General features: G+C 43.0%; 1 protein-coding gene across 1 annotated transcript in view; it reads left to right on the forward strand.

Moving 5' to 3' along the window:
- Positions 1-13,221, forward strand: part of LOC116716158 (E3 ubiquitin-protein ligase Midline-1-like) — a 36,870-nt gene that overhangs the window by 11,371 nt on the left and 12,278 nt on the right. The window contains exons 2-3 of the mRNA XM_032557034.1: positions 1,101-1,888; positions 6,563-6,658. Coding sequence (XP_032412925.1) covers positions 1,169-1,888; positions 6,563-6,658 — 816 coding nt within the window. The 5' untranslated portion in view covers positions 1,101-1,168. The remainder of the gene's footprint in view (positions 1-1,100; positions 1,889-6,562; positions 6,659-13,221) is intronic.

Consider the following 13,221-nt stretch of genomic DNA (forward strand, 5'->3'; position numbering starts at 1 on the left):
AGTTCAAAGAAACAGTCAGACATGCCAAAAATTTGACCAATTCTTTCAATTTTAGAGCTTTACTTCCAACCAACTAACATAATTTTATTAAACACTTAGCTGTATTGTTTTCTATCTGTCTGTGAATAAACATATTTGAGATGTTTCAGTGGAAACCATGGTTATTGGGGAAGGTGGGGGCGCAATATCAGCACAAACATTAACTAAAACCACCTGACGGCGACAACACGCTGAAATCAAGAGCCAGCTTCTCTGCAGGAGGAGAAAGTCGACACATGCGCTAATTACTAACTGGCTACAGCTGTAGCAGCAGCAGCTGCTGGCACTGCTGCACCTCAAATGAAAAACATCCTTCCTGCTGACATGTTAATGCTGATAAGGAAATCCTTTTCAATTTTATTAAAATAGATTCAAATTTAAGTGTACTCCAAGATTAAAAATTACCGTTTTATAGCCACACATTGCAGTGAATTATAAACCAGCGCTGAATGCTAATGAGCAACAGCAGCAGCTTGTGCTCCAAAGAAAATAAATAAATAAATAACTTGCTGCATCATAAATCATTTAAACATAGCTTAGGTTGGCTTTGAGGTTTGTTGTGATGCAGTTTTAAGCACCTTCCAGCCCAACAAACTCTCCTTGCAGCTCTAATGTAATGGGAAAGTAACACACTCTAGTCTGCTGCCAGATGATAATTTTGGTTTAGCTAAACCTAAAGTGTTGGTGCTGGAAAACACAACAAGGATCTTTAAAGAATAAACAGAACAAAAAGGATGTGAGCATTTTCCAATTGTTAATGACATTGCACAGCTTCTGGCTAAGATGATCCAGAGTTCTGCCTATTTTGTAGGTCTGTTGCTTCATTTGTTGTTTGTTGATGGGTTTGGCAGAATCTACAGTTAACTTTTTACAGGCTGAAAAGGAAAAACTCAACACTGCAATTATTTAGCAGCTGTCAGCTCCATTGAGATATAAGCCCTCCCAAGAAAGCTGTGGAAAATAAGCTGTTTCACACAATTTAATCTCAAATCCCTCTGCTCTCTTTCCCTCTGTTCCCCTTTCTGTTCTCCTGGCGCTATCTCTTTGTCTCTGGCCTCCAGACATCTGAGCGGCTCTTCTGGATTTTGATGACGCTGCACCCAGTCCCGCCTGGCCTCTTCTGAGCAGGATGGACACTCTGGAGTCAGAGCTGACCTGTCCAATCTGCCTGGAGCTCTTTGAAGACCCGCTGCTGCTCCCTTGTGCCCACAGCCTGTGCTTCGGCTGTGCCCACCGCATCCTCGTCTCCCACTGCGCCACCAACGAGTCCGTCCAGAGCATTGGCGCTTTTCAGTGCCCCACTTGTAGGTATGTAATTTCCCTGAGTCCGGAGCGTGGATTAGAAGGACTCAAGAGAAACGTGACCTTGCAGAACATTATCGATAGAGTTCAACGGGCCTCATCCTCGGCTGGCCTCCCTCTGCCGTTGGCCGGTCCCCACAGTGGGCCCAACTCTCCCATTGAGGAAGGGAGCAACCGGCTGGCTCTGGTTCCCGTCAGTGCCGCCATGTCCAGCCCAGAAACTCCGCCGGAACCAGTCCAATGCCAGTTCTGCGAGCAGGACCCACCCCAGGATGCCGTTAAGACGTGCGTGACATGCGAAGTGTCGTACTGCGAGGAGTGCCTCAGGGCAACTCACCCGAACAAGAAACCATTCACAGGTCACCGGCTCATTGAGCCAATGCCTGATTCTCACCTCAGAGGGCTCCAGTGCCTGGAGCATGAGGAGGAGAAGGTGAACATGTACTGCGTCACTGACGACCAGCTGATCTGCTCACTGTGCAAACTGGTTGGGAGGCACAGGGATCATCAAGTGGCAGCCCTAAGCGACCGCTACGAAAAATTAAAGGTATGTGCCTGTTGGCTTATATGGTCTATAAAAAAAAAACTTTCTGCTGTTTTCAGTGTTTTACTTAGTCTAATTATAGATAAGTATAAAAACCCTCCAATGCCCTTTATCGTCTTACACATATAATGAATTTCAAACTTTAATTTCATTCTCCTCTGAAGTATGAAATTTCCTGATATCCTCAGTCAGGTATCTAATTTGATTATCAAGAGAGATTTCATCATTTCATGCTGATTTATAATCTCTCCTGAATAATTAAGCAATTAGCATAATGACTGCGCCACACCAGGAAGCCAGGGAGGTATTCAGAGGCAGTGAATTAGGGGTATGTCTTTAACAACAAGGCATGGTGATTTTGCAAGGTTGCAGGTTAACAAGCTGGGTGCAGGTTGGCTTAACTGAGAACTGACTTGTGCGTCATAGTGCTAATGGCCACAGGGGCAGTTTTTTTTTTGCGTTGTGCATCCCAAGTATGATGGATTTTGTAATAGCAAACACTGCAACGTTCATCATCTTTACTCTTTTGTTTAGAGTTACATTTCCATCATTTCACTGTCATTGATTTGTGACCCTGCCTTAAGGGTAGTGACCAACACCCTGTACTACCTGACTTTTAAGATACAATGCAATTTTAGCTGACGCTACAGTGTAACACTACAAAATGGATTTTGTCTAAGAAGTCAGTTTTTTGAGTTTACTTTAACTTTAACTTCTATTTAAAATCTTTTAAAGTATACAAAATACACCATTGTATTGGTACTGGTACTTTTAAGAGTGACAACTTAATTAAATCTTACTAGCAGTCTCACATCCCCCACCCTAATCTCAGATTTTGACATGCTTTAGCTGTTCTTCTGCCATATTTTCCAGGGACATTTCATTATTTTCACTTTTTGCCAATCTGCTGAATACAAGATACTTCCACTCTTCACAAAATGGGACAAAAAAAGTAGTAGATTATTGGAATAGTTTCTTTTTTTCTCTGAGTCTGTTGGTGTGCTTCTGATAAGAACCATGGAGGTTATTGTGGGAACACCCATCCTTTTTTCAGAGATAAAATTACCCCTGTCACAGGAAATTGACAGAGGAGGGTGCTGGAAATGGCTTTTAAAATCTTTAGCTCAGGGTCTTCCGAGTAAAACCCTTCAGGATAAAAGATAGGAGCAGCTGTTTGTATGTGTCAGCCTTGGTACTAAATCACTGGTTTGGTGTTCCCCTTTCTCTGTTTAAGTTGGAACAGTTTGGTATTCTTAAGAGCAGTTTAATATAAAACAATTTGGGGGATTTTTTAGACTACGCATACATAAACATATTACATTTCACAAATCATCTATTTATTAGAATTCCTTTCCCTGATAGATGGTCACAGAATTATAAACTGGACTAGCTGTGAAGTCTGTTACTCTTGAAAGGGTGAAAAGTGTACTCCATAGTAATTGTTGATGGTGGGTCCTCACACTCCATCCCAGTGGGTGTAGTCCAAGGTGAAAAAACAAGATTTTCAGGAGGTGTTAAATGCCAAGTTTGTGCACATCAGCTCCATTATTATTACAAAAGGTGGTTTTAACTTCCCATAGTTTATTTGATTCTATTTAATGACTGTGGAAAATGTTGAAAAGCGTGAATGGAACACCAACACTTTACTGCTGTTTTTGTGATGCTCCTCTTTCTTATTTGTAAGATGCTAAGTTTGTGTTTTGTGTGTGTGTGTGTGTGTGTGTTTTGACTGAAATACTTTAAGCTTTTTCTCATCGTACTTGTGCTGGCGTATCTAAAATGTGTTTTACTTTAGGTTGAAGGAGAAAATGAATGAACCCCTTTTTAATGCTTTTTGCTTTTGAGCCAACATTTACTGTAGTGCAGGGGTCTCAAACTCGCGGCCCGCGGGCCAACTGCGGCCCTCAGGACGATAGTTTGTGGCCCCCGCCTTAATATGAAAGTTTAATGTTAGTGCGGCCCGCGAGTTTGATATAATTGGCACTTTCAAGTGTTGTGTGCGGAGTTGAACAAACTTACCAATCACGGTGGAGTATATTGCTCTCGGGGGCGGGACATCGGCCGGGCCTATTTGCATTTTCTATTTGTCATTATTTGCATGCGGTACATGCACAATTTCCGTGGCCGCTCCCGCTTCACGTGCTTCAGCATCCAGTCTAGACCCGGAAGTTGCTGATCAGTGTAACGTAATTAAGGTTAGGCGCTGTAACGCTTGGGTTGTGTTTAAGGGAGGAGAGGAGGCGGCAGATTCGTCAGGATGGTCAAAAACTCACAACCACACTGGTACTGGGAATTCCACAGTGTTGTCCTTTAATAAATACGCTCTTCACCAACCTTACAAAGCCCGGTTGAACGGCTGCTATATTATCAGACATGAAAATTGAGCAGCGTCCAAACAACCCGTAACATTACTAAAAAGTTAGGGAGCTAACATGTCCGTCTAGCACGTTTCTCCCACGCTCTCTACAGAGAAGTCGTGGCGCATACTTCTGACATCATTAGCAATACTAGAGTATCTTAAAGAGACACTACACAATTACGGCTGTTACAGCGCCTGACTACGGCCAAATATGGTAATAGGCAATCAGAAAGGTTCGGCTGAGGAGACCGTGTGTGTGAATGAGGCCCAGCCTCACCCAGACTCTACCTCCAGCGGCCCCCGGGTAAATTGAGTTTGAGACCCCTGCTGTAGTGTGCTTTTACAGGGATAAAAGGTGTAACATTTTCAGCATGCTTCTGAGCAAGAACATTAAGTTACTTCTGCTGTTATTTAATCCATAGAAAGTGAATTGCTGACTACCTGGGGAAGAAAGTTCAAATCTCTGTACACCATTTATGAGCGGCGGAACCTTTGACCAAGTAATAATGTGATGGATCTTTTGGTTCTATTAAATTCTGTAAAGAGCATAAAAACTCCTTCTGATTTAAGGTAAAACCTATTCAATAAACAACAAAACAGGCCCAGAAGCATTCCCATCTCTCACTCAGGATTGCAGAAATCTAGATGCAGTAAAGACAACTTGCTTGAGTTCAAACAGGGCATCAAATTGGGGAAGAAAGGTGATTTAAGTGGCCTTGAATGTGGTCTGGTTGTTGGTGCCAGAAGAGCTTGACTGAGTATTTCAAGAATTGCTGATTTAGCATTTTTACATACCACCCTCTCTTGGTATGCAGCCAACTCTAAATCAAGATGCCCATCTTCAACCCGTCAGAAATTCTCTCTTTAGAGTAGAGTAGGCTAGCTGAAATGTTTTAAAATCTTCTCATGGCTTGAAATACAGAAATACATAAACATTAAATGAAACAAACGCGACATCTTTTTTCTAACTAGTTAACTCCTGTCATTTTGCATCCTTGGGTTTTCTATTAGAATAATCCCAGTCCACTGCCTCACGGCACTTTGAAAATTCATTTAACTAAGCAGAGATTAACTGTGCAGTACAACACAGACTTTTTTCTCCCAAAATCTAGCTCAGAGTGGAGGCAGAAAAAAAGGGGGGTGGGTTGATAAAAAGAGACAGATTACGCTGCAGGATGATTGACAAGTGATCAAACTGATGGGGGCTAGAAGGCGCTCCAGCTCCAACAAATAGATACAAGCTGGCAACAAGGACATATAATAGGCTTAAATCCCTTTTCTTTATGTTTATGTCGTGGCATATTGCATTGAAGTTCAATACACAGAGGATGGCTTATTGTTGCAATTCTTGTCCTCCTTTGAGAGATCATCTTTTCCCCCTCTGTTACTAACAGGGTCATATTCCTGTTACAGCAGACCCTTATGTCACTTCTGTGTGCCATCTGCGTATTAAGGTCATCCATTAAGCCCCCCGTGGCACTACATCACACTTGCAAAGGAAAAAAAAAAAAAAGAAAAAAAAAAAGAGGCACCATGTCCACCTCTGTGGACGAGTCAGAGCTTTTCTGACACCACAAAAAAACTGTTGATATTTAAAACGTGGCTGAAGAGGTACAAAGCATATTCTATAACTTCATACTTCGGTCATTTTCACTTTCAGCTTTGAAACCATGAAGAACATCTTAAAACTTTGAAAAGAGGAAAAGTGACAACGATGCATCAGAACAGCTTAATCATGCCTGATTTGGCAATTATGTGAAACATGGCAGCAAACAAAACAGCCTGGCTCTGGCATTTAAAAAAAAAAAAAAAAAGCTATGTAAAAAATACAGAAGGATGAATAGAAAGGAGGGGAAAAAGTGAAGGGAGGAGCATCGAGGGGCGGCACTGACGCGTTTGTCACCTGTTTGCCGCTTCGTTTGCCGGGAGCGCTGCTCTCATAGGGAAAGCTTTTTGAAGCCCTGATTTATCGCTTGGCTGGGTTTGCGCATGGCTTGGTGCTCAGTGGAGTGACTGTCCCAGTCACATCCACGGCTAGAACTAGGATCTGCTGTCTGAGGCTTCGGACGGGGCAGGATGAGGAGGCAGTGCAGGGATGAGGGGTACTACCCACGGTCAGAGGTACGCCACCTCCAAAACTTTACAAATTTAGAAATTGATCAGGTTAAAGAACGGCACAATTTTCATGTCGTTTTATTTTAGAAGGTTCCTTCTTAGTTGATTTGATGCGTCGGCTTAAGCTTTGTATCCATTTCTATCGTCTTGCATCTGTGTGACATTTCTATTTTTTTAGCATCTCTCACTCTTGTTTCCAACAGCAAGCTCTTGACTCCAACCTGAGCAACTTGATCAAGAGGAACAATGAGCTAGAGTCGCTTATGGGGAAGCTGATCCAGACTTGTCAACATGTCGAGGTGAGTCTCAATGGCCCTGCCGGGGTCACCAATGACCTAATTTGTCTAGCAATTCAAGTGGTGTCGTTCTGTGTGAAAGAAACTGCTGATGTTTGGTTATTTTTGCCCAAGAGTAAAAATGTGAAGGCGACAAATTTAGAAACTAGACAATTCTCTAAAAATCAGGCCACATCTTGCGATTGCAGTTGTCATTAAAGATTAAGCTCAATATCTGATATAAGGACTGTGAAGACATTCTGGACTCAAAAATAACTGGTTTACTCTAATGCTTCATATTATGAGCAACTTTGTAATTTCTAAATTATTTTAAGAAAAACCACAAGCTGTATGAAATTGTCACTTTCTGTATAAATAATGCGAACATCTATGTTTGTAGCTTGACATTCCTTTATTTCCCTGGTTTACGTCTAATCTATAATTCATTGCACAGTGATTATCTGCATCTACTCAAATTCTGCATGGAAATTTTGCAATAAATGTACAATAATCGCATTTACATTCTCATACCGTTTTTTAAAAACAATGCTTAAGCAGATTTTCACATTTTTCTGTCATTTGGTTTGGTTTACCATATTTATTCCTGCATTAACAGATTTGTGTTCATGTTTGCATGCATGCAGTCTCCTTTGAAGGCAGTTCTGTGCCAAGCCTGCCCATTCGCATCACATTGCACCACTAAGACGCTTTAAATAAAGCAATGCCACAGGGTTTTAGAAAATATGGAGGGCAGCTTCACAGCCTGCCAAGACCTTTTGCAAAGTAGAGGAATGTAAAGGATTAGGCAGTTTAATATTTTCAGAAGATTAAATTACAGTTGTGTGCTTGTTTTGCATGCATATCAAAGTGCAGTTTATACAAGATAAAGGGAATTTTAATGAATAAAGGATAGAAAGAAATGGCGGTTCTGTGATCACAAAAGGACAACTTAGAGAAAGCTGTAATGAAAATACAGCTACAATAATTATATATACGTATATATATATATATATATATATATATATATATATATATATATATAATTATTGTATATTTGCTCCATAAGTGGATAATTTGTAGAAAGTACAAGTTACACCTAATTTATAAACCACTATTTCTTTTTTAAAATTTTCTTTCATTTAATATGCATTAGATGAAAGCATATTAATATTGAGCATATCCCTCAAAATGAGAGAAAAATGAGATGGGATAATGTTCAGCGATGGTGTGCAACATAAATACAGGAAGGAACATAAGTCAGACATAGAAAAATACAAAAATAAATTGTAGTTATGAAGCTCAAGGAGACTCTGCTTGCATGCCACTAATGAGCTTTCTGAATATTTCACATCAGATTATCCCAAAACAGCTGCAAAGACATGTCTTGAAAAAGATTGCCAACTCGAATCCTGTTCCTCTGACTCACCAGCTCAGCTGCACCCATAATTTTGCAATCCTGCTGCACACTAGATGCGTCTGCCTTTTCAGCTGGCATCTTGTTTATAGCTTTTCCATGTTAGAACCAACACCAACCCACACTCCAAGCACGCTCAGGCACTTATCACATGTTGAAAAATGGGGACACTGTCTAGGGGTTGCTCTGGGAGAGTGGAGTGAATTAATTTAACACTGTTTAATAAATATGCATAGACTCACAAGGGTCATTTTAGTTTTCTTTTTTAAATACAGTACAATAAAGGATTTTACACAAAATCCTTAAGTGCATTAAGTCACAATTCATAATAATTATGTCAAAATTCACAGTTGAATAGATTTTTTTTCCCCCCCCACAACAACATACGTTATTAATCCTCATACACTATTTACGTTACATTAGTGAGGCTTGAGTTACTAGACTGATGAAGACCCCCTTTTAGGACTGAATCACAGATGGGTAAACGTCAAGAGATGTGCTAATCCTAATCTACACAGGCAGATGAAACAGACTTGACACAAATATGTGCATTTTAGCAAATGTAAAGATACTCAGTTTGAAACTTTGTTTGCACATATTCTAACTGTAGCTAATATGTTTTTGAATAAACTCAACAGAAAATGTGTATTTTGTCATACCATGATGCATTAAAATAACAAGGCCTTTCTAAAGTTTTGATTTCTCAGATTTTCTCTTATTGATAACAAACATTAGATTTTATTGGGATTAGGCCAACACAAATTAGCACGTACTGGTGAAAATTTATTTTTTTTAAATTGAGATCTGGTCCTCAAATCCTTAATTAAAAATTTAGTCTAGCCTATTGCCTTCATAAGTCACCCTACAAGAAAAGAGTCCACCATTGTGTGTTATAATTTCAGTACAAAAGCAGCTGTTCTGTGAAGGCCTCAGGTTTGTTAGAGAATATAATAATAATAATAATAATAATAATAATAATAATAATAAAAAAGAGAGAATCACAGAAGTGTCATCAATTGAGGGACTTCTGCTCTGCTTTGTCAGTATAGTTTTGAATTCTTCTTTGGGGTTTATTTCACATCTCACTTGATTCTTTTGGTTCTCTAATATTATGCTTAATGATTATTCATTCATTTATTCATCCGTGTACTTATCTTCAGTTATTTTCCCTGTTGTTCCTCTGTTGTGTTTACATAGTCTGTCATTTTGAGTCGTTCTCCCTCAGTGCCACAGTTCACAACTACAGCTCATGTAATTGATTAAACTCACTTGTTTTCCCCCCCCACTAATCACACCTCCTGGTATACATGTTCCTCCAGTTTTTACTACTTGCTGGATTCAACTCTCCAGTTCATCATATTTCCTTTGTGGTTCAGTGCCATTTGGCTGACTGTGTTATTTTGGCACCTTAGTTTTCCAGCGTGTATGTTTTTTGGACTTTGTCTAAGCTACACTTTTCTCAGGATATTGCTTGCATCCTGCCTGTGTTTGGGTCCTCATTTAGCACAGGTTAGGCTATAAAACAACTATTCCAAACTTTGTACTTCTTATGGAACTTTGTTCGTCTGATCTTCTGAACACAGAAAGAGTTTCTCACAAACCTGTCAACATGGAATGAACTAACACAGGGCAAATATTAGAAATATCTGTTACACTGTGAAATACTTTGCCAAGCACTGCAGCAGCAGAATTAATCCAACAGTAAAGTAATGGTGTCTCTTTGTAGAAGAGTTCTTCCACATGCTCCAGGCTAAGATAATTTAAGACGCTTTGTGTTTAAATGAAACACTTAATGTTTCTTATAGCCGACAATCTGTCACACTGAATATATCCTCCATGGGGCTTTGGCTTGCAGTAGATACTTTACATCTATACAAGACATGATGAATTTGGTCACAACTGGAGCACTGACATATTTTAGGCTGCAACATGGCCTCCTGAATATTAACGGACGTTGTCTTAATAGAATGTGGAATGTTTAATTCTTCTCAAAGAAAGAGTTAGCAAGAGTTCAACCATAAGTTACACCTAACCTTCCATAGTTGCAGTTTCTGGTTAATGTGTGGCATTTATATATATATATCCAATGTCCAATGTATGCATTCCTGAAGTTGGTGGTCAGGGAATAGTGTGCTGTCAGGGTGGAGCAGGATGGTGTCATCAGGATGTTAGCCCATTCTCCGATTGTCGCTTCCACCTCGAGCTGCACCCGGTCTCCCAACCTGCTGGCCCATCCTGCCGGGATCTGGTACTCGGTTTGGCCGACCTCTGGTACATACGTACGCCGTCCGTCCTTAGCCTGCACTGGACCCCAGGTCACGTCTCTCGCCAGTCTTTCAGAAGATCTCTCGATGTCAAAGGTTTCCATTTCTTTCTTCTTACCCCGGTGCTGTCCTGTTCGGAGTGTCTTATGCTCTGTCGGTGGTTGCTTCGGGTCGGAGAAGACGCTGCCGTGATCGCTTTCCTCTTTTTCTTCTCCAGGATGTTCGATCTCTGGTGGCTCCTCTTCGTCCTCCGAGTCGCTGATGTCCTCATACTGTTGTTGTCGAAAAGGTTCTCTCTGGGGGGAGTTCAGCGGTCGAATCTTAGCTGGTTTCATCGGTCCTTCTTCTTTCGGGACCGTCGGCTGCTCATTCTTGACTCTTCCCGCACTGGGTTTTTTCAGTTCACTGCGGCTCTCTTCAAACGAGAACTCCTTAACATACCTTGCTGCGGGGAACCCTGGTTCGACAGGTGCCTCCTTTATTTTTATCCTGGGTGGCTGCACGGCCCTGGCTTTGCCTATCTGGGTGGTGTTTGAAACCTCACTCTGGGGAATCTTTAAGGGATATTTCTTGATTTCTCGTGATGGATGGCTAGTGCGGCATTGCTCCTCCATCGCAGCTGCCAATTTCACCCCTTGTTCAGTGCGGAGTCGATGCAGACGGGGGTCAACCACCACCACCACTTCTTTGAACACAAAGAAATGACTGTTGGTCCTGGCTATATTCACCACTCCGTTCTCCGCAATTGATCTGGCGGTGTCCCTTGGCAGATCCGGCGATCTCAGTCCTTGTACACTCACTACCGCTCTTCTCATGCCCTCGTTGCTGGCTGCCACCAGGCCCCGCTCGAGTCCGTGCCACATCTTCTTCCGATATTCCTCCAGACTCTCTCCTTCTCGGTAGACGTCAATCGGGACCAGGATTACAGCACCATAAGGGAGACTATAGCCGTTCATCAAGACTACTTCTCCCCTCGTTTTTGGGCTACAGGTAGCTGCCAGCAATCTTAAATCTGCTGTATAACTTTGCCCTGCTTGGTCCTCAAGGCTGCGTCTGAACTTTCGATTGTGGATCTTGTATCTGTTATTGGTGAACACAATCAGTCCGTCACCCTCAAGATCCCATATTCTTCCAATAACCTGATAAATCTGGAGGCCTGTCTGCAGTCTAAAGTTGCTGGCCCCCGGTGGTATTTCGGCTAATTCTCGGGCCATCCTCCAGGTGTCCGATTTCTGAGTCTTCTTCTTGGGGCGGCCGGGGCCCCGCTGCTCCTCGTCCGATTCCTCCTCGTCCTCGTCGGAACTGCTGGCCGCTGGGGTCTCTGTAGGTGGCAGTGGATGCCTCCTCTCCGTGCTGTGGACTCGGGGATGAAACCCGAGCTCCGGGTCCCGTTGAGGGGACCACTCCCTGGCTGCATCCTTCCACTGCTCCTCCGTGAGTCCGCCGACGAGCGCTCCCTCGGGGTCGTCCTCATCCGACTGTTCGGGGGGGGTCTCCTTGTTCCGCGATGGACCCGGTTGAGCAGGGATGCCTCCGTCGTCGTCGTTGTTGCTGCCGCCGCCGTCGTTGTCGTCGCTGCCAACCGTCAGGTCTATCAGATCCCTCGAAGGTTGCTTCTGCTGGCGAGTCGGTGTCGGGGCTCTGCTGGGCAGTCGGGACGGAGGCTCAGCCACCTCCGACCTTGCCTCTTCAAGGGCTTGCTCCCTTTCCTTGCCTTCTTTGTCTCTTCTGTAGGCATGCAGTTTCTCCAGGGCCTCAGAGCACTCTTTGTAATGGCGCACCCCCTGTGCCTGGGGGTTCACCAGGATTCCGTCGATGCCCGCTGCTATTGTAGCGGTTTTCACCACACGATCATATTTTTCGGAGGGGCTGTAGATAGTCCGCAGCGTACCCTCCGTCCATTCTTCAAGGAGCTTGGCGAACCATTTCAGCCATTCTGCAGCCTCTGTCTTCTTGGTAACCTTCACTGGGCATTTGACGACTCCCAGACGGTGACCCTGTTTAAGTTGGGTGCAGTAGTATACGTGATGCCGCACTAGGATCTCCAGTAAGTCCTGAACCCTGACCTTACTGGTGTTGTAGTGAGAGTCAAAGAACATTCTTTTATTTATCTCAGTCCAGGATTCCAATCCATCACCGAGTAATATCAGCTGTACAGGAATTCGTATTAGAATAGATTGGGAAAGACGGGATTGATGATTTTCCCCGTCTTGGCTGACGCGACTTGCCCCTTGTCCCATCGCTGGCTTCTGTAGGGGATCCAGTTCCCCTCTTTCTTCGTCTTCACTCATAGTTGTCTTTGTCTTTCGAGTCGCCTATCCCCCAAAGCCTCCCTTTGCGCTTTCGAGTAGGGATGGGTCCAGGCTGTGTTGGCTACTGGCTTCACTGTCTGGATCTGGTCATTCCATCCTCAGTAGAAGCTTTCCCTCACCTGCATGCTATACAGTTACTGCGAGGGTTGTGACTGATGGCCTTATCAGTCACTACTAACTCTCTTCCCTAAGAGTTAGTGACCCAAGTGAGCTATTCAGAGTCTCACATCTGTTTTCACTGACTTGGTGTCTTTGGGGCCCGCCTACTCAGTTGTGCGCCGCCCCACGTTGGGCGCCATGAAGGTTATCCTACAATAGTCAGCTCCGCCCACTCCTCACTACTTCACAGAGCTGCCTACTGACCAGTTCTCCGTCTAACGGGTCCGGAAAATCTCTGAGACCTGGGTATTACCCTAAAAGTACTCTATAAGAGATAATCTATTTAAACTGGTGGCGAAAGTGATTCGTCTAGCTCTAACTACCTCCAATCCAGAAGTTATGACCCTTTACAGTTAAGAAACAATCAGCTGAGTAGCCCTCACAGCTGCATAATTCCAATAACCACTTCTGTTAACGGTAGCCCACTTTCTAAATCAT

Source organism: Xiphophorus hellerii, chromosome 24 (genome assembly GCF_003331165.1).
Source record: "Xiphophorus hellerii strain 12219 chromosome 24, Xiphophorus_hellerii-4.1, whole genome shotgun sequence".
Lineage (NCBI taxonomy): Eukaryota > Metazoa > Chordata > Actinopteri > Cyprinodontiformes > Poeciliidae > Xiphophorus > Xiphophorus hellerii.